The sequence below is a fragment of the Parasteatoda tepidariorum genome, chromosome 2 (assembly GCF_043381705.1).
Source record: "Parasteatoda tepidariorum isolate YZ-2023 chromosome 2, CAS_Ptep_4.0, whole genome shotgun sequence".
NCBI lineage: Eukaryota > Metazoa > Arthropoda > Arachnida > Araneae > Theridiidae > Parasteatoda > Parasteatoda tepidariorum.
The window spans coordinates 89,122,872-89,146,170 of NC_092205.1; the positions used below are offsets into that span (position 1 = coordinate 89,122,872).

At 32.4% G+C, this 23,299-nt stretch overlaps 1 protein-coding gene across 1 annotated transcript in view; it reads left to right on the forward strand.

Moving 5' to 3' along the window:
• Positions 1 to 21,797, forward strand: part of LOC107441842 (Friend leukemia integration 1 transcription factor) — a 179,708-nt gene extending 157,911 nt beyond the window's left edge. Inside the window, exons 7-8 of the mRNA XM_071177879.1 lie at positions 17,346 to 17,393; positions 20,726 to 21,797. Coding sequence (XP_071033980.1) covers positions 17,346 to 17,393; positions 20,726 to 21,267 — 590 coding nt within the window. The 3' untranslated portion in view covers positions 21,268 to 21,797. The remainder of the gene's footprint in view (positions 1 to 17,345; positions 17,394 to 20,725) is intronic.
• Positions 21,798 to 23,299: the final 1,502 nt, after the last annotated feature.

Sequence of the window (23,299 nt, forward strand, 5' to 3'; positions counted from 1 at the left end):
TTGAAAATCTTAAAATTAATTAGCAACTTCCCGTCTACCATCCTAATGCACAGTACTGTTATTTTTTTCTTTTTCTTTTTTCCCTTGAAAAAACTTTATTTAGCACCAATTTGTTAACTCTTATTGAGTATGTGTTATCGAAAACTTTATTTTTTTTTTACATCGATCTGATATCATTGCGATTTAAAAAAGAAAGTTGCTGACCGATAAATTAAAAAATTCATTTGAAGCACGTCGACGATAGCTTCACGAATACAAATGTTTATTTGTACCTAATGCTGATTAGTTGAAACTATACAAAGCAAAAGTTAATTTTAAAATAGGTTAAGAAAAAGTATAATTATAACACATTATCACCTTTAGCTGAAATGCTGAAAATGAAATAAAATAATAAGAGAGTACGGTGAAACTTTGCAAGTTACTTTTGCACCTTCAACTGAAGTATTCACAGTGCAATTAAACAACTGCACATGGAACGTTACACCAGTATTTCCAATTTACGATATCTTACAGAATAAATTCGACCCATAAATATAAACATTATGCTCGATTTCGAATTCAGCTCCATGCCCACTTCCTCTCCTCTACCATGTTGCTGTAAAGAATTATCTAGTGTTTAGAATGAACTTATGAAATGTTCATTTTTTTAAAGATCACCAATTTGGCGAAATTTTCTACATAGACGAAATTTTATCAAATCGGTGCATAACTGGGTATTTGTATTCACTGGGTATCAAGAAGAAGAAGATAACTGATATCTAAACATGTGACCTATTACGTCAGCGTCAGTTGATCGTTTATAAGCAAAAAGTTAATCTTTAAAGTGTTAAAGTTGAACTAAGTTTCTCTACATAAGTTAGAATGTTAATTAACGTGAAGTTAATTAAATAGAGTGCTGTCTCACGCATCAAATTTGTTGAAATAGAATTCTTTCTCGCCTAAGTATTTTGCTTAACTTAGATTTATTATTTGCTTATGTAATTTATTGTAAACGTGATATATTTTTGTTTTGTGCACCTGGAAACTTCGATGCATAATAAGTTTGTTAATGTTCTACATGGTTTCAAGCCTGTCTTTGTGAAAATGGGAGCCAATTTTTGAGCACTCCAAACACGTCGGACTTTTATTAATATCCTCATATTTCTTGAAGCAAATGAAGCTTTTATATAATCAAGTATAAGTCTCTGATTTTTTCAAACATGTTAAAGGTGAAGTTTAACATTTTGTGGTTTGTTTTAATTTATAATTTTTGCATTATTTTTGAAAATTTTTTTAAAAAGAAAATTGCTAATCGATATCCCAATAAACCATTTTCTTAACTATTAGAGATTTGGGAAGAGTTGTAATTCACGCTCATTGATTCTTCAATGAGTTTTATTTAGACAAATATGTAATACGGGCATTGCCATATTTATTTGCGACATAATGCTGACATTTCAGACTTATGTTTGAGCACTATAGAATGCTTAAAAATTTGTTACAACCTTAATGTGAACTGTACGATACTACGGTTCAGTTTGAACAGAAAATGGCTAATCTTGTTATCGATATTATAGCTCAATATTATTGTTCCAGATAATGAATCAACGTTTCTAAAAGTGAAAAAATGCATTTTTTTGGAAAGACTTTTCTGCTAAGTATTTATTGTTTTTCAATATTAAGTTTATGGATTATATATGTATTATAATTAATTATATTTAATTATATTTATAGTTAATATATTGATATAACCTTGAGTGAATTGAGAGCGTGTGGATGGAGGGGGAGGGTGGGGGGTTGACGACAGCATCATTCGGAAAGAATGGAAAATGGGGAAGATGAGGAAAATCAGCATTCTCTCGTCCCTTTTCCGAAGTAAACAGTTTTCGCAGACGAAAATTTTCTGAGAATGAAATTGCGTCTTCCTCCAAAAGAGAGATTGATAATATTATTCCACCTAACAAACTCTTTTAGTGGGGGTGGGGCACCATTTCTCTCCGTGCAGGGCACACTGAGCCGGCACAAAATAGAAGCCGACTGAAGCAATTTCCGTTCCGGAGACCCCTCCCCCTTCCCTCACCTTCCACCCCCTTCCCTAGTCCTTCTTCTCCTTCTCTATTGTAGAAGAGGATAAACCCTCTTTTCCAGGCAAAAATCATCCTTTCAAGGTAATTATGAGATTTCTCTCTCATCTTCTTCAACACTAAATGCTTTTACGGGGAATTTCCCAAAATGGAAATCAATTTGCCCCCTAACAAATGTTAACGACATCTTAAACTTATTGAGCATCGACCGCTCATTTTTCGTTTCGACTCAACAACTGCATTTTATAAACGAAGATTCATGGGGCGTGTTTTTGTTTACACTGAGAAATGTGCTCAGGGAAAAGACTATTCACTTATATTAGTCAAAAACATTTGATATAAAATCTAGTTATTGAGCCGAGATGGCTCAAAGCGTTCGCCTTCCAATGAGAAGAACCGGGTTCGAATCCCGGTGATGGCTGGTCGATTCGAATTTCGCATCCAGCGTACACCGACCACACTCCAGGGGTCTGTCTAGGTTTTTTTTAAGAGGTACCTATTTTGTGAAAATTTAGAGATAATTTGCGAAAATTAAAAAAACATCATAACATGTACACAATATCATTTTAATTAGTATTTTACCAAGTACTCAGGACACTTAGCATATTGAGATAACAGTATACCGAGATAAAATAACAGATTTCTAATATTAACTTACTGAGACCAGCTTTGACGCTGTACTCGATTAATGCTTAGTAGGTGTAAAAATTAAATATTTATAAGTATGAATTAAGACAAAGAATCTTAACGATGAGAAAAAGAAAAAAATATATACATTCAATCGTAAATTCATAGTCTGCTAATCTGCTAACTCATTAAAAAAAAAAGATAATTGTACCACTAAGTTTTAAAAGGCATGGAGGAAAACATTAAAATTTGCTTTTTTAAAAAAGCATTTTGTAAAAGTACCGTTTTTCTTATAGTTGAATTTGTGAAAGTACCGTTTGATCGAACGGTGAATTTGTGAAGGTACCGCTAAACGGTAGTAAATTTGCCCTCGACAGATCTCTGAGTGCTGACGTAAAATATCCTCAGTGGTAGACAGATCGTGGGTTAGAGTTTCCTTACCGTCAGGTTAACAGTGGGAGGTTATCTATATCCATCATAATATCTTAGAAATCAAATGTTGGAATGATCATGACCAACCATCATCCTAATGTTGGAATTCGGACTGATTTATGATGGTACAACATTAAAAAAAACCAATTGTTTTGATGGTGTATTCCTGAGAACCAACAAGAGTTTCCATTAAACCATCATAGACCATCACGGATTGTCAATCCATGAGAATCAAACTTCTCTTGATGGTTAACCATCATAGTATTAAAGTAGTATTTTCCATCAGGGAATGATGGAAGTTTGTTGGCATATCAAAAACCACGAACAAATAGTGAAAAACGTTGGATGAGGGTGATCATCAAATGATGTTGGACCATCATGAATCGCTCTGCAACCAGCATAAACCATGAAAATGTTTCGATGGGTCCATCAAGAATTTTGACTTGGGTATTTAAATTTTTTAGCATTCATACAGAAGTTAATCATAATTATTATTACTCAATGCCGGCTACTAAAGATAAGGTACATCTTTCATGGGTTTTGCCAGAATCACAGGAATTTTTTTCTAACATACGCGATTTCCAACACACACAACATTTTATAACCGTCGTAGAAGAGCAGACCAAATTTTCAGTTTACGGCTACCGGTGTTCAACTCCGTATCCTTGTAATTATGAGCCTAATCCACAGGGCAAGGGAACTGCTGGATGAAATATTCGAAGAAATTTGTCTTCGTGGAGGACTTTTTGATGGAACTAACCAGCATTTTCTCTACATGGAGAGGAAAACCACTAAAAACTCCCTTGGTTAGCCTGACTGCAAGGGACTCTAACCCATGATCCGTCTACCACTGAGGATATTTTACGTCAGCACCGTGGTTGGTGTGAGTTGGGGGCGGAATTCGCATCGACCAGCCATCGTCGGGATTCGAACCCGGTTTACCTCATTGGAAAGCGAACGTTCAATGCCTTGAGGTACCACGGCTCCGTAAACAAACATTGAGAGATAGACTAAAAGTTATTGTGGAATGTNAAACTCTTTTAGTGGGGGTGGGGCACCATTTCTCTCCGTGCAGGGCACACTGAGCCGGCACAAAATAGAAGCCGACTGAAGCAATTTCCGTTCCGGAGACCCCTCCCCCTTCCCTCACCTCCACCCCCTTCCCTAGTCCTTCTTCTCCTTCTCTATTGTAGAAGAGGATAAACCCTCTTTTCCAGGCAAAAATCATCCTTTCAAGGTAATTATGAGATTTCTCTCTCATCTTCTTCAACACTAAATGCTTTTACGGGGAATTTCCCAAAATGGAAATCAATTTGCCCCCTAACAAATGTTAACGACATCTTAAACTTATTGAGCATCGACCGCTCATTTTTCGTTTCGACTCAACAACTGCATTTTATAAACGAAGATTCGTGGGGCGTGTTTTTGTTTACACTGAAGAATGTGTTCAAGGAAAAGACAATTCACTTCTATTAGTCAAAAACATTTGATATGAAATCTAGTTATTGAGCCTTGATGGCTCAAAGCGTTCGCCTTCCAACGAGAAGAACCGGGTTCGAATCCCGGCGATGGCTGGTAGATTAGAATTTCGCATCCGGCTTACACCGACCACAGTCCAGGGATCTGTCTAGGTTTTTTTAAGAGGTACCTATTTTGTGAAAATTTACAAAGAATTTAGCGAAAATTAAAAAAAACATCATAACATGCACACAATATCATTTTAATTAGTATTTTACCAAGTACTCAGGACACTTAGCATATTGAGATAGCAGTATACCGAGATAAAATAACAAATTTTTAATATTAACTTACTGAGACAAGTTTTTACGCTGTACTCGGTTAATACTGAGTAGGTGTAAAAATTAAATATTTATAAGTATAAATTAAGACAAAGATTTTTAACGATGAGAAAAAGAAAAAGAAATATATATTCAAACATAAATTTATGGTCTGCTAACTTATAAAAAAAGACAATTGTACCTCAAAGTTTTAAAAGGCATGGAGGAAAATATTAAAATTTGCTTTTTTAAAAAAGCATTTTGTGAAAGTACCGTTTTTCTTATAATTGAATTTGTGAAAGTACCGTTTGATCGAACGGTGAATTTGTGAAGGTACCGCTAAACGGTAGTAAATTTGCCCTGGACAGATCTCTGAGTGCTGACGTAAAATATCCTCAGTGGTAGACAGATCGTGGGTTAGAGTCTCCTTACCGTCAGGTTAACAGTGGGAGGTTGTCTATATCCATCATAATATCTTAGAAATCAAATGTTGGAATGATCATGAGCAACCATCATCCTAATGCTGGAATTCGGACTGATTTATGATGGTCCGACATTAAAAAAACCAAATTGTTTTGATGGTGTATTCCTGAGAACCAGCAAGAGTTCCAATTAAACCATCATGGATTGTTGGTCCATGAGAATCAAACATCTCTTGATGGTTAACCATCGTAGTATTAAAGTAGTATTTTCTATCAGGGAATGGTGGAAGTTTGTTGGTATACCAAAAACCACAAATAAATAATGAAAAACGTTGGATGATGGTGACCATCAAATGATGTTGCACCATCATGAATCACTCTGAAACCAGCATAAACCATCAAAATGTTTTGAGGGGACCATCAAGAATTTTGACTTGGGTATTGAAATTTTTTTAACATTCATACAGAAGTTAATCATAATTATTATTACTCAATGCCGGCTACTAAGGATAAGGCACATCTTTCATGGGTTTCGCCAGAATCACAGGAATTTTTTTCTAACATATGCAATTTCTAACACACGCAACATTGTATAACCGTCGTTGAGGAACAGACCAAATTTTCAATTTTCGACTACCAATGTTCAACTCCGTATCCTTGTAATTATGAGCCTAATCCACAGGACAAGGGAACTGCTGGATGAAATATTGGAAGAAATTTGCCTTCGTGGAGGACTTTTTGATGAAACTAATCCGCATCTTTTCTACACGGAGAGGAAAACCGCTAAAAACTCCCATGGTTAGCCTGACTGATCCGTCTACCACTGAAGATATTTTACGTCAGCACCATAGTCGGTGTGAGTTGGGGGCAAAATTCGTATCGATGAGTCATCGCCGGGATTCGAATCCGGCTTACCTCATTGGAAAGTGAACACTCAATCCCTACCACGGCTCCGTAAGCAAACATTGAGGGATAGACTAAAAGTTATTGGGGATAGTTAAAAAAAAAAGAATAAGCTTGCGAAAATTACCTTCACTCTCTGATTGTGGTGAAACGCAAATCAATGACAATATTAATGAAAAAGTGTTAATTATAATAAATTATAATAATGATTATTAAAAGTAGGTACGTCATCTTGTTTGCAATTATGTATTTTTTTAAAATTTTTTTGTAGTTTGATGCTGTTTGTATATTTTTGTTTTTGAACAATTAGTAACCGTAAGGGACTGTTGTTCGGAGGTTTTACTGTACCATTTTTATTATTTAGAAAAAAATCTCATGATGAAAGCGGTGAATTTTTAAGTTGGCAGTTTGTGTTTAGATGAGTTAGCTTCAACTCTTCAGATTTAAGTTCAAAATATCCAACCTGCATTTTAAAAACCATTTCTAGAAGTACACCGTTTGGCGTTAATGGGTTAAAATTCTTCAGCCACGCGCTTCGTTTCATTGTTTACAAATAATGGTCCATTAAAAGGATAAAATATCTCTATAGTTATGATTAATATGAATGATAAGAATGGTTTTAAAAGAAAATGGTCTATAAGAATCTATAATTATGGTTTAAAGGCATAATAATAATGTTTCTATGAGAATGTTTCTAAGATTATGGTTTATAAGAATAGTTCAATAAAAAAAAGCTCGATAAAAATCTTAAGAATGCTTCGAAAATTGTGTCTTATAAGAATGATAAGAAACGTTCTATGATTACGATTTATAAGAGTAGTACTATAAAAATAGTCGATATGAATCATAAGAAGGTTTTCATAATTGTGTTTTATAAGAATAAGAAGCACTCTGTGATTACGGTTTATAAGAATAGTTCAGTAAAAGTGGTCGATGAGAATCACAAGAATACTTTCATAATTGTGTTTTATAAGAATAAGAAACGCTCTTTGATTATGGTTTATAGGAATAATTCAATAAAAATGGTCGATAAGAATCATTAGAATGCTTTCATAATTGTGTTTTATAAGAATAAGTAACGTTCTGTGATTATGGTTTTTTGGAATAGTTCGATGAAAATGGTCGATAAGAATCATAACAATGCTTTGATAATTTTGTTTTATAAGAATGATAATAAACGTTGGATGATTATGGTTTATAAGAGTAGTTCAATAAGAATGGTCGATAAGAATCATAAGAATACTTCCATAATTGTGTTTCATAAGAATAAGAAATGCTCACCGATTATGGTTCCTAGGAATAGTTCAATAAAAAAATGGTTGATCAGAATCATAAGAATGCTTTGATAATTGTGTTTTATAAGAATGATAAGAAACGTTCCATGATTATGGCTTATAAGAGTAGTTCAATAAGAATGGTCGATAAGAATCATAAGAATACTTCCATAATTGTGTTTCATAAGAATGATAAGAAGGTTCAATATAAAAGTGCTTTTTAGATTAATAAATCTAAATCACATTTTTTAATAAAGAGTACTTATTTACTAAAAATATTTTACCTTCTCAGTTTTGCTTACAAAAATATTAATATGCTATGCCATTTATTGTACTGGTTGAACTATAATTTATGACTAATGATTGGATTAAAAGAATATTTACTAAAGTGAAAAAAAAGAAGAATTAAAGGAGCAGGAATTATAATTTGGAGACGAACCCCCTCTGCCTTCTGAGTAATGATCATGTTACAATCATCCTTGTTCATCGTTAGTCAAAAATTGTCGGCTGTCTTAAAAATGCATGGAAAAAGGAACTCTTGTTTACTCGGTCTCTCTCTCAAACCATTTTTCTTGTCGAAACATTCTTCATAAACACATGCGGAAGTCTCTACTTAAGCACTTCAACGCACTTTTCTTCTTCATTTTCTAAAGAAATTAGCGCATTTTTATGCCTCTCTCTCTCTCGAAAGATGACGAAAAATCGACCGCCCGGATAACCGAACTCCTTTTTATTCTTTCTCGCCAACAACGAACGGTGGCAAAAACAAATGGCTGCCTTTTGAGAATCTTTGACGAGAGTTAAGTTCTTCAGTTTTAGACATTTTTCTTTAGTTTAGTTTGGTTCAATGGAGACCTTCTACCTGCTTCTTTCATTCTCTATACATATTCGATTTTCAAATAAAGATCACAATTGTCTCATGAAGAGCTTAGGAGTAGATAGTACTGCTTGAAATTTTGTAAAAAAACAATTTGAGATAACTTTTGGGATCATCTTTTCATCTTATTTAACTATACAGCATTGATTTGTTTTGATACGTCAATACATTTTGAGAATTTTTTTTTGCTTGGTGGAACGGTACAAACTAACAGTCTTTGAATGCATTTGGAGTAGAAGAAGGTTTCAAGCACATTTAGCGAGAAACAATCGACGAATAGCCTTAGAAGACAGGAGTAAATTAAAACAGCACCAGTAGTGCTAATGTTACGATTTGAATAGTTGAAATAAGTGTCAGAGATTTGTAGATTTATCCAATTGAAAGTTTGCAGACTAGAAATAAAGGCAAGGCATAATCTTTGTGAAAAAGAGCAAAATGGAAGAAATTTCCAGGGAAGGCTCTGGCTCACAAATTGCTGTCATTTCACTAGAAGATAATTTTTATGTTCTTTATTGCCAATGGATATACTTTAAAAGCCGATTTACCATAATATCATTTAAAACTCTGCGCCTACTCAGCTCTTCAAATGTGTCGTTCAATTGTAAAATTAGACAATTCTATTCTCAGAAAAAGCTGGCTTTGCCAAAATGAGATCAGGAACAAAACTCTTTGATTTGAGAAGCATTAAGACGGCGTGTTTTAAAACACAATATGAAGAGGCATGGGGGAGTAAATTTTTTAAATTTTATTTTGGATATTGCTGGTTGCGAAACTCACTTTGCAGTTGGCCAGTTTTGCCGCAATTCTTAACCTCAATTTCGTTAAATTTAATGTAAATACAGTTGGACCTCATAAGCGCGAAACCGCTTTACGGGAAATATCGCTTTAAATGAAACGCATGTTTGATCCCGTTCGTCAGGCAATCAATTATTGTATTTTAAGTGTTTAACATGAAATTTTCAAGCTGATCATCACTTACCATGAAAGGAAACTGGATGCGGCACAGATAATAAGCAGGTGAATAAAATCTCAACTATTCATTTTGAGGAATGCTTTTTCTATTTTCTTCTTTTGCTAGAAGTAGAAGAAGAGCAAATAAATGAAATAGTTTAGCTAAAATAGTATCATAAAGTAGTTAAAACTTTTAAGTTTATGTTAATTTGTTTGGTTCAAAGTAGTATTTTTTGCATGCATTAATGTAGTACACAGCATGTATTAATAGCTTTTAATGAATTTCTTTCATGATGGATCGGATAAGACGAAATTCGTTTAACATGAAAACTTTTAAGCTTATTTTAATTTGTTTGGTTCAAATTAGTATTGTTAGCATGCATTAATGTAGTACATAACACGTACTAAAAGTACATAATAAATTGTTTTCATGATGTATCGCGTAAGACAAAATTCGGTTAACATGAAATAATTTCGCGTTAACGGGGTTCGACTGTATTATATTTTTAAGTTTGCATGTTGGGAAAAATGTTAAATTATCATATTGTACAGCACAAAATGCATAATATGTAATAATGCATAATACAGAAATTAAAACCATAGTTTAAGTGGTACTATATGGGCAATTACTCTTATGTATAAGCTTAGAGCTTCAACAAAAGAATCCAATGAATCTTGGAAGAAATTTTGGAAACTGCAGCACCATTTGAAACTGACTTGAAAATCACGAAGCTCATAATGTTGTGTGATGTAAAATTTTATATCACTTAAAAATTAAGACTCTTGTGGTGATTGCTTGATACTGTATAGCATATGTTTGATACAGCTTAATGTTAAGATTTGTTATTGAAATATCAACTGCATGGTGGGGAGGGATAATTCATTTAAAATGTTCAAATAATGCCCGATAATAATTGTTGTGAATTTTGATTAAAACAATACTGAAATTCGAGAACAAAAGCAAACATGTAACGTAGCTACTTTTTCACCTTTTTATGAAGTAAGATCATCAAAAATTGTGGTCGGTATATTGGGATTACTGCTTATCCGTTTGTCAAAATTTCTTTTTTTACGGATGGAATTTCAAAAACGCCGCAACATTTTAAGTCATGGTTTACAAAACCTGCATGTACTAATGTTTCTTCTCTTGTTGTCCAATGGGATGAAATAGTTTTTAATTCCAGCGTTTCTTTAGGTATCGCAAAATTATTTTCCTTCTTCATTACTCAAGTATTTTATCAGCATCATTTGTTTTCCTTCTTCAGTATTTTTTTTCGTCCGTCAAAGCAGTAATTACGCATCAGTTCATTACAAAAAGAACATAAAAATGCTTTAAACTAATATTATGTAAATACATTAAAAAATGCAAGAAGGGGAAAATAAAGAAAAAATAAAAACTCAATGGGATGAAATGGTTTTCAATTCCAGCGTTTCTTTAGGTATCGCAAAACTATTTTCCTTCTACAGTACTCAAGTATTTTATCAATATTATTTATTTTCATTCTTCGGTATTTTTTTTTCTTCCTTCAAAACAGTAATCATGTATTAGTTAATTATAACGACAACATAAGAATACTTTAAACTGATATTATGTAAAAACATTCAAAAAATGCACCTTGATGAAAATAAAAAGAACATTTTTTTGGTATTTAGGCATTAAAATAATTGGGTATACTATAACCTGTTATTCCTATTATTCCTGTTACCACAGGTCGTGCTATTCTTTCTAAATTTAACCAGTAAACGGCAGTTTCTGCGAACCTGTCTTCCAGCAACAAATTAACATTAAACGAAGTATGTTCTTGTAAGTTGATGCTTGCCAGGTTAGAACTATATTAGTTTAGTTCTTTCAGAAATAATTGATTTAGTTGTTTTTATCTTAGTTTATGTATTTAGTAAACATATTTAGAGCTCAGTTTATTAATTAAACTAAAAGGTAAATGTTATTCTTAGTAAACGTTTCGAAGTGGAAGTAGTTGTGTTTTTTCTTCAATTAACTTCAGGAAGTTCAAAAATTATCGTTTGCTTTTATTTATATGATTTTGTTTTGTTGTTCTTTTTTTAATGCTTATGCTTGTTTTTTTTTACTTTTACAACTCGTTATTTGTGAATTTATTGTTGAAGTTGAACTATTGTTGAAGTCGATGAAGTTGTTCTAAACTAAAAATGTTGTGCCATGCGAAAACCTAGAACAACACTCATTTTCCCAATGGATAATAACTCAAACAACAAGTAATAACTAAACTCTTCTTCAAAACGATATATGGTGTATATGAAGATGACCGGCTTTTGAAAATTTACTGTCCGCAGGACATAGCCAGTTTTGCGGAGGAAGACGTTAGTTGTAAACGAATCTAAAGCGTGAATTTTATCGATTTGATATGGTTTCTTAGATTTATTTGGTGAAAACGATTATTTAGAACTTCACATTCCCGAAAATCACTTTGTCCAAGAAATGTGGAGATGGTTAGTTTTGCAACTGAACGACATAAATAATGACTGCGTCTATCTCATTAACATTTCGCTTTTCTGTTTCCTGATATGAGCGTATTTTGTATATACAATTTCATTCCTGGCAGTGTAATACGAATTATATTGTTCCTCGAATTTATATGCATGTTTATTTTATTTTAGTGTAAAAATAATTGTTATCGCCCGTTAATAACAACATGAACGCTCAATATCTCGTGGCTACCAAATATCGCGGTAATGCTCGATTTCATCAAAGCATTGCAATTACTCATTTAGTCAACAAAGTTGTTGTATTAAAAGATATATAACAATATTTCGTAGATCATTAAATACTTGAAACCATTAGGGTAACTCGCCGATATACAGTCCCTGACCAAATTATTAGATACACTTTAGGATTCTATGTAAAATCTTAATTATTAGGTGATATTCTATACAGCTTTATTGTTTTTTACGTGACTGAAACCTTGTTAACGTTAGAGAATCTTTCTGTATATAAAAATATGGTGGTGTCGCAGTTTTCCATTGCTGTTGGTCCGATTTTATTGGCAGGAAAATCACATGATGGGATCCTGTTTTCCCACATTAATTTCCATAGGTCATCAGAATAAAATTGATATAAGTCATAAAAGTATTGTTTTCCTATAAATAATTTTGCATCCCTAATATAAAGGTACTTACTTACCTGTACTGTTATTATCACGTTTTTGATTTTGTTTGTTTTCTAAATTACGAGTTTAGGAGGATTGTTTTTATTATTATTTTTATTAGAATAATGTAATTCTACGTTACATTTTAATATAAAGTTATTTAAATTGGTGTCCGATCTTATTAACAGTTTTAAAATTATTGTTTTTCGTTTCAAATCGCATTTATATACTATTATGAATTGCGGTTGGAAAGATTCGTTTAATGATTTAAAATTTAACTTTCAGTTTTGTTCAGTTCATCCGTTTTGTAAGTAAAAATATTAAATAACAATTGTGAACTCACCAAATTTGCTTTAACAATATACTTTTAATTTTAAATGTTATTTCGAAAAAGGATTGCTTAAAAAAATGATTTATGTTCACTAATAGATCTTAATAGTGTCATAGGAATAATATTTTGACGCAAAAAGTGGCGGCACAAGTGTATTTTTTAATTTTTAATTGAATATTTTTAACTGTTTTATGACAAGAAACAATTACTGGGAAGCAATCATTGGGGTTGGTGGTAAGCGTCAACGAGCAGTGGGCTTGGTCCCCTAGTACAATTTTTTTTAAAATTAAAATTAAAAAAAAAAGGTGTTCTAAGTTTTGAAAAGTGCTAAAAAAGTACTAAAAGTTACCAGTACGGATGTAGAAAGTGCGGAAGGAAAGATGCTCCGCCAAGAATGTTAACCAATCCACTATCTTTCTCCCCCGCAACTTCGCTGTTTTGGACAATCTTGAAACTATTGTCGCAACTCTCTAATTGAAGTTAGATATTAGGAACTCTAGATAACTCTTAACCGAGTGTTTCTTAAAAATTTCTTTTTAAAGATAATTTTTTGTTTTAATCATTGTTTTTATCTAATTTTAAGAGAGTCGTCTAGTTCTAGAGATCACTGAAGTTTGTTGTAGGTTATAGTGTGGCGTAAACTACCACTACAAATATTGAATAACAACTCCCTAGTACATAAGACGTGCTAATTTGATTTCATCTTGAGGTACCTTTTGATAGATGAAGGTTGACATAGTTGATAATTAATTACCCTTATTAGTGACCTCCAGGTGTCTTATGAACTCGCCAACATCGATGGATGGTCAACATTGATTTTGCTCACAAATTAGAGCTCAGAACTCCGGTGAAGTAAATGCAATTCTCTCGGCCAATAAATAAATAAAGAAGAAGTAAAATAAATAAACTGCATTAATCAACTAGGGGTATTCGTTCATCGAATTCTATCGCAGAAAGAAAAATTACCAAATAAAGCAGTTCCCTAGAAGTTAACTTAATTCTATCTAGAGCAGTGGTTACCAACTGGCGGCTCGCGGGCCACATCCGGTCCGTGAACTAAAATATATTAGTTGTCATTTTTTTTGCTGGCAATTTTCGTAAAAAATCTGTATGGGTTTAAAATATTTTTCTTTCGCTTAAAAAAAACCTAATTTCGTCGTTTACCGTGAAATCTAACATATCAACGGTGCAAAAAAATTTATTTCTCAGGTAAAAGTCTACTTCTTATTTTAATTTGTAATTCAATACTTTCGTTTTTTAAAACTTGATAAAATTCTGACAGTAATATTTAATGTTCCTTCAAACATAAAGGAACCCTATATGAAATTTTGATAAAGTTGCGGCCCGGCATTTGACTGGTGTTTTTAATTGCGGCCCGCTATTTGACTGGTGTCTTTAATTGCGGCCCCCAGCCTCATGTAAGTTGGAAACCCCTGATCTAGAGGTTCCTTTTTTTAAATGAAGGTTGACATGGTCGTAAGCATGCTAACTTCCGCAATAGCATTTAAAAGTACGTTATCATAAAAAATAATGTACAATAAGAAAACAAAAAATATTGAGTTTTTTTAGTTCAAGTAATATAGTCACGTTATGTAACTCTACATTATCTTTTATTCTAATTGAGTAGCAATTATTTTTTATAATATTTGGAAGATCGTATCAATAAGCAATATTAAGAAGAAGAAGAAAAAAAAAAGTTCTATTTCGTTAGAAATAGAAAAATTCTTTGTAAACAAAAGATCGTCTTAAAGTACATATATATCGATGTTGTATTATTATATAAAATCCTATCGAAATAGATACCCTGCATAACGGATTTCTCTTTGCGATGAATTTAATTTCGTTAAACAGTAACTCGAGTATATTTTCAACAACCGACTATCTTGGGTATCGAATATATCTATTAAAAAAAAAATGAATTCGCTGAGCAGACGATATACGTTACAGCCAAGTAAACATGCCAAAATCGCCAATGAGAGTCAGAGGAGAGACCGACTAATATTGATATTCCACTCTTCAACCGCACCGTATATTAATATTAGAATGTGACAGTTAACATACGCCCCTGCATCCCCTCCCTGTCAGACAGAAATAGCCGGAGGGGGCGGCTGCTTATAAATGACGGTGTGTGTATTTATGGGGAGCGAAACATATTAAGGTATATTGGATTTAGAAACATATTATGACGGTTGACTTTCTCTTCCATGGTTGAAATGATTTATATGTACTGAAGTTACCTTTTTTTTATATTTATTTATTTTTATAAAGTTCTCCTTCAGCTGAAATGTTTTCTTGAACTTTTTTTTTACCATCTTATTTCGTTCTTTTGACCCTAACTATAACCATCCGATTAAGAAATGAATCAATTAAAAACTCGGAAGTTTTTTCTTAGTTAATTCGATTTAAAATGACTATAAAATTAATTCGGTTAAAATCGAATTAAAAAAAAACAACACTTATTTAACGATACAAAAACAAGCAGTATTTGACGTTATTTTCTTATTTATGTTAACGTGAATGACCGAAATCAAGAGAATGTCCGAAATCAAGAGAATGTCGACTTTCACCGGTGAATGTCAGCAATCACTTAGTCGCTATGGTGATGATCGGAAATATTTGCTTTATCCGATTTGATATTAATTTATTCGTTGATATTATTATATTTATTCGATATTTTAATATCTGCTGAAGATAGATTAGGAGAAATATTAGTGTTTGGTGCACCGGTTATATGCATACTAGACAATGGCACTTGACCTTAAAAAAACATTGATGTAGGGCATACCAGGCAGTGGCACTTAACTAGACCTAGTATATATTTCGGACATTTACCAAAGCGACTACGTAATTGTCAACATTCACCAGTTTAAGTCAACAATCACCAATTTCGATCATTTTTTTAAACTTCCAATGAGCTGCACAATCGGTCTTGTCGACGAGCAGACCTAGTGCGTTCTCCAGAGGTGGTATCCACTCTTTCAGGACCACCACAATGGGTAAGATACCGTTGGTCATGTTAATTTGGACGTCTAGTTTCTGCCACACTAGATGGCAGCACCGAGACTCTATTTGGATGCTAAAGTGCACTAGGAACCAATTTCGATCATTCACAGTAACATTTATACCTCATTCATACCTTAATTTTTTAGAAATGTAAATGAAACAACTTGTACACATAACATGGATTAGATTTTACCCATTTCTACTAATTTTGGGAGCATTTCTTTAAAAATTTCGCAAGGGAACAACATTTGTCAAAACTCTTCAAAATTATACTACAGTCAAACCCCGCTATATGGAACCTTCAAGGGACCGAAATTTTGGTTCACTATAACCGGGAGTTTACTATATCCGTTACGCAGGCAATTTAACTAATGGTTCCCAAACTCCTCCCTTTTATTATACATTATTTAAATAAATTANTACTGCATTTTGTACGTATTTGTATGCGTACAAATGAATGTAGCTAAAATGTATGTACATATGATTTTATCTAGTGCATATGTTCAGACATTTTAGTTTCACACACATGTTCATACACTTATATTGTAAATATAAAATATATGTACGTATGTATATAGATGTATGTATGTATAAGTGCCATTGCCTAGTAGGCATTGATGTAGGGAATACTGGGTAAATGTGTACCGGGCAGTGGTAATTAACTAGACCTAGTATTTATTTCGGACACTTACCAAAGCTACTATGTGATTGTCAACATTCACCGGTGGAAGTCAATCAATTCCACCAATTTCTGTCATTCACAGTAACATTTATACCTCATGCATACCTTAATTTTTCAGAAATGTAAATGAAACAACTTGTACACATGAAAATTTAACTCTTTAACTAGGTAGTCATGGATTAGATTTCACCAATTTGTACTCGGTGTACTAATTTTGGGGCGCTCGAATTTTGTCGAAACTCTTCAAAATTATATTATACATATTTTAAGTACTTGTATATAATCTATTTTTTGAGTATCTGTATGTGTATTATGAGTATGTGTATATTATATTTTTGTATATACATATATCTATTGATGGCAGTACATTTTCATAATTGAAACGGTGAAACAGATGTTTGATTACAGCAGACGTGGTGAGGAAAATAAAGTTTTTATCATCAATAATACTGTTTTTCATTTGGGTCTTGATCATTATTTTGATAAGAAATTTATGTTCGCAAAATTAAACATCTGTATTTTAAAATTTTAACAGGGTTACTGATTTTTTCTAGAAAAAGTCAGACCACCCTGTCTTACACTACTAGTGGAATCAAACCCTTTACACATGTTAATTCTATGGGAAATTTAGAAATACAAGAATTTCAGAGAAAAATTTATAGACATTCATATTTTATATGAAAATTTAAGAAGACTATGCATGTAATTTTTATAGGATGCAGTCAATGCCGTACTCAATATTGCTACCATTGGGCTAAATTAAATTTCTTATTTGATAATTTATTGGATATTTATGTATATATATATAATAATTTATAAGTTTGTTGCTTTGTATATATATATACCAAGATGTAATGATTACAAATTATGTATGTTTCAGATCCTTATCAAATGTTTGGTCCAACCAGCAGTCGGTTAGCTACGTCAGGTAAGATTAATTCTTCTTAATACTCATTCCTTATTCATTTGTGTAGATTTACATAAATCAAAATTTTACCGGTTCCATACAATTAATTTGTGCTCTGCAAGAGTTGTAAAATTTATCTATAGTATATTTTGAAAACCTTGAAAAAATTTAGTCAAACTGTTAGGCACTGTCAGCGGGGAAAAAACGGATTACTATTATAACTTTTGAGCGGTCGATCGGATTTTCATTCTGTAAAGTGCTTTGGTAATATCTCAAAGCCCATGAGCCCCTCCCTGTCGTGAAATAAAATGGAAAACTTAATCCCAATGCTGTACTACTTTACTACTTCTTTACACACCTGTGGAGCTGTAACNTTAGTATATATTGAATTTTTTTTTCAGTATTAATAAAAATTCATCATAATTAATTAATTCATCCAGACTCCCCTTATATTTATTACTCATATGTTTTTGGGCCGAGGGATTCTTAATTTTTTGAAAAAGAATTACTTTAATTTAACCAATCATTCAAAAGATATGAAGAAAAACGTGATGCATTGAAATAACGTTAGAGTAACAAACTTTGAACTCTTATTACGGTTAAACAATAAAAATCAACGTTTACAAACTTCGTTTGCCCCCCCCCTTCCAATTTCAGTGATGATTTCAATTTGATTTTTCAATTTGATGAAAAAGTTTCTTCTGAAAGAGTCCGTTTTATTGGTCAAAATAAGCATATTCCGCCACGGTTGCAGTTAACATCAAAATTCACAAATTGAAATTTCACCCAATCGTTTAAAGATTATAAAAATGATCCTTTTTTTTCTGATTCAGGGATGCCAAGGCGACTAAAAATATAAAAAGTGGTAGAAACTGAATTTACTTTAATTTATTTATTATTTCGTTAATGATTCAATTGTAACTACCTCTCTATGACTTATATTTCTAATTATTTAAATATAAAACTAAAGCATTCTTTGCATTCTGTTTTGATCGTAAAATTTAAAACAAATACTATAAAAAGTTGTTAGTTTTGAATTTTTTAATAAAATTGCGGGATTTATTAGTCAGTATTTTTAGTCGCTCGTCTCAACCCTGTTATTGTACATTAATGCTTACAAAAATATTATATTATATATAAAATAATTATTATATATATATATAGTTTATTTTTTATTAAAAAAACATTACTTATAGAAAACTATTATGTAAAAATTGCAATTAATGAATATATCATATACTCAGAGTATATTATAATATACTCTGAGTTATCCGGTTGGTGAAAGCGAGTAACGAAAACCATCATAAATATAACTGTTTTTCAGTAAATTAATGCTAGATTTATTTGTTTACTGATGAGTTAATTTCGTTACGCAAATTAACTTTTTTTGAAAATGATATTAATCCTTTCTTTTATTGACAACAACAGTGATTGGACAGAGTGTTGAAATATTTTTTTCTTCCTTCTTTTGCTTTTAAATACTAACAGGTGTTCCCTTTCTCCCCTTTTTTATAAGGTGATTTTAAGAGAACTCCTAAATATTCCCCGAAACTTGAAATTTCTTATAGAGCTTTAAAACTGACTGCTTAGTGATTATTTGCACTGTTCTACTTTAAATTCCTATTGTTACCTCTTGAATTTCTTATCAAAATAACAGAGAAATTCTCAGATTTATTTTCACAAACCACTCTTACATCGTAAAAACTATTTCCTTATATGCATAATAAAATGCAGTCGGACCTGCTTGTCTCGAATTCTCACGGGAAAGGCGAAATATTTTAGATAAAGAGGTTTGAAATCATACGGGTACTTAAAAAATTAAGAAATTTAATTAAGAAATTCGATTAAAAGAGCATTAATTGTTTTTGGTAGAGAAATACAGGCATTTTTGCAAATTAATTATACCACATTTATCTATTTACAAAAAAGAAAAAAAAAATTTAACATACCTTTAACACTGAAAATAATCTTTTTTAAAGATTTTTGACGTCTAACCTTCGTTCTTTGTTATGTTGTTGAGGGGATTTGTGCTCGATTATTAGAAATTCGAGAAACAGAGGTTTTAAGAGAAGAAAATTTCGAAATAGACATGAAAAATATATTGTCTTTAAATAATAAATATAAGGAATTTCAGAAATTTTGAGATATATAGGTTTTCGAGATAAAGAGGTTTGAGATAAACAGGTTTAACTGTATACCCATTTCTTCATTACTTCTGAAATTAAATCTGTTCTCTCCTGCCATTGAAAAGTGTAAACCGACTAATACTTAAACAAGGAATAAAAGTAGAGCTAGAATTTAAAGTCAAACTACATCTTTCACTCTGCAAGGGCCACCACTAATGCCCCCCCTCCCCGCCTACTTAAGTGGCACGCTCTTTCCGGCCGAGATTAAAAGGAGCATCCCTCTCTCTGAAAAGGAATCCCTCCTTCTTTCTGGCCGCAGGGAGGGATTCTTTGTCTTATTCTAGAAGCAAAAGAGGCCTGATGGCTGCTAATTGTCTGGGCATGTTGTCGCGTGTCCTTTTGGGGTCCTCCTTTTCTGCAGATCCTACCCCCGAGGAAATGGGTGCTCTTTTCAAAAGCATTTCCACAGTATTAGGTAACAAGTTTAGTAATGAAGGCGTCAAGCCGCAAATGAGGCTCGTACATTGTCTCTTCCTTCTTTAAGGGAGGACCCTCTTTAATGTGGATATGGAGGAATCATTATTGTCACATTCATTCAATTCTGTTGAAAGTTGCATGAATCACATTTTATTGGTTTTAATGAAAATCGCAGGCAGAATTTTCGATCAAACGGAAAGGTTGAGAAATACCTCATACCCCCAATCATCAAATTTATGCAAATTTTGACAGAAAAAAAATATTAAAAATGAAAAACTACACTGATGTAAGAATTTAAGAGAATTTGCAGATTGGTCGATTATCTCTAGAACTACTGGACCGATTTTAATGAAATTTGATCTGTATATACATTGATACAATACAAAACAAAATTGGTTCATGAGAGTCAAGCTCCTCTTGATGGCTAACCATCATAGTATTAAAGTATCATTTTCCATCATGGAATGGTGGAAGTTTGTTGGCGTTTCAAAAACCATGAACACATAATGGTAAATATTGGATGATGGTGAACATTAAATTATGTTGGACCATAATGAATCCCACTGAAACTAACATAAACCATGAAAATATTTCTGGCGGGACCATCAATAAATTTGACTTGGGTGAGCCTCCTTATTTCTAGATCAGGCCCTGTTCATTTCTGTACCTTTATTTGTACTTTATTAACTTTTATTTGTGTGCTTGATTCTACACATATTGCCTTGAATTTTAAAGTTTGTTTCGTTGCAGGTAGTGGTCAGATACAACTGTGGCAATTTCTGTTGGAGCTTCTCTCGGACAGCAGCAACGCAAATTGCATCACGTGGGAAGGAACGAACGGAGAATTCAAACTGACCGATCCTGACGAGGTGGCCAGAAGATGGGGGGAACGGAAGAGCAAGCCAAATATGAATTACGATAAACTGAGTCGTGCACTGCGGTACTATTACGACAAGAACATAATGACCAAAGTGCATGGCAAGAGGTACGCCTACAAATTTGACTTCCAAGGACTGGCTCAAGCTACCCAGCCAGCGGCCACTGATCCCACCTACAAGTACCAGTCAGACCTATTTATGTCCGGTTATCACCACAGTCCTAAGTTGAATTTCGTGGGGGCCCATACGGGTATACCCTCTACAACAGGGAGCATATTTCCAGCTCCCACGTCTTACTGGACAAATCCTAGTGCCAATCTATATTCGAATATAGCCGCGGCCTCCACGCACACGATGCCCCACCATCCGGGTCACGTGACATCGCACATCGGCTCTTATTCCCATTACGCATGACATCATCATCATCAGTGCTGGATACCCGTCGCACCCAACTGGACGCACGACGCGTCGTCGCCATCCATCCCGAAATACGACGAGGATGCCGCCTGAGACGTTCTACCAATCCTCTCTTTGGAAAACGATGAACAAAAACATTCTTCTAGGGGAGTGTGTGATCTAAGCGCGTCCTGCTATGTTTCCCGATAGGACAAGAAAAAAAAAGTATTACTAACATTTCGATGAATATTAACAAGAAAAACGAAAGAAATGTACATAAAATATTTAAAAAAACACTACTTGTGTAATATATGTGACTGCTCTTTCAAATTATACATTAAGAACCTTTTTCAATTTGAGTGAGAGAGTGCTGTCAGTACTCAATTTGGACTCTGAAAAATGTGAAGCGTCAGTACATATTGATTTGTACATATTATATTGATCAGTAAAAATTATTGTATTTCAATGAACATTTTTAATTGTAAAAATATTTTATTTGACATTTGTTAAAAATGAGCAGAAGTAAACGTTATATCGAATACTGAAAATATTGCAAAATGGAATCCTGTTTTTGCAATTTTATTATTTTTCATTCAGTTATCCTTTGTTAATCTGCGCAATTAATTTTCTTTTTTAAAGAAAGAAAAAAAAAATTGTCTTACAATGGAAAGTGTTTTTGTTATTTTTTTTATTTTGAAGTGTTAATGCTTTATTTAAAATAACTTTCCGTTCAAATATTACGTAATCATGATATCTTGTCAAATTCGACAACATTCCACAAAGTGAGCAAAAATAAGCAAAACACAAATCTTCTTTCATGCTTACGTAAAAAAGTTGCTACATCCCTTTTTTTTTGCTTTTATTTAGACTTTTAATAATATTATTTTAAGATTGAATTCAAATATCAGATGTAACTTTGCATGAAACAAGATTTATCACAAATTTTTAAATAATAAAATTTTAATGTATAGTTTTGAAAATATTTTTTCCTGTTTTCCTTTTGTAGTCGAAAGTTGAAAGAAAAAAAAAATTTTTTTTTCAACTTTTTCTTATCCCAAACTTAACTTTAATATCAAATTTTTATATGTTATCAAGATTAATTTCCTTCAAATTTTTTTTTTACTTTTTTGACTAAAATCAAAGGATTTTATACCTCACTTAAACTTCTGTCATAACCCTCTTTTTTCATGTCAGCGAAAAAGCAAATCTGCGAACTCACTTCTTAACTGATTGCGTAATTTTTGAACGGCCTTTTGCAGTGAAGGTATTCTAAAAGAAATTCACCGCAATATTCAAACTATGTATATTGAATTCATTTCATAATCCACGTAAAGAGTTCGGAGCAATACAGTAATAAGCCACATTGCATCCAGACACATTTTTTTTTATTAATGTAATCATTGGCATTGTTTCAGATAGGTATTTTACACTTTCACGGAATTTTCACTGAAGTACAATGCGTAGAAACATCTCTTTGTTTACAAGAAAATTGAGGTATTTCTCGCCAAAAAAACTTTTGTAACGGTCACTAAAAAACGCTTCTGAACAATTTCCTTATGTGGCTTATTATTTATATTGAACCAAATATTTCATGTCTTACGATATACAATCCCTGGCCAAATTATTCGGCGCACTATAACATTCTATGTAAAATCTTAACTATCAGGTGATACTATACAGCTTTATTGTTTTTGCGTGGTTCTAAACCCATTTGCACTTGTTTACGTTCGTGTATCAATTGTTTAAATCAGACGATATATAATAATAATTCAACGATTGGATAAATTAGACTATAAATTATATAAATGTAGAATATTTATTATATCAAGCATTATATTAGTATATTATAGTAATTAGACCAAATTATTAGACGTACTGTAGTGATTTAATAACTGCATGTTTTGTACGAGTTTATATGCAATACTTTTATGTTTAAACATACATGTAATGGGTTTTAATTAGGAAGATTTTTTATATACTTCCTATTGGTATTTATTTTTAACCTATTGCATTGCAATGTTAACCAACTGATACTCGAACGTAAACAAGT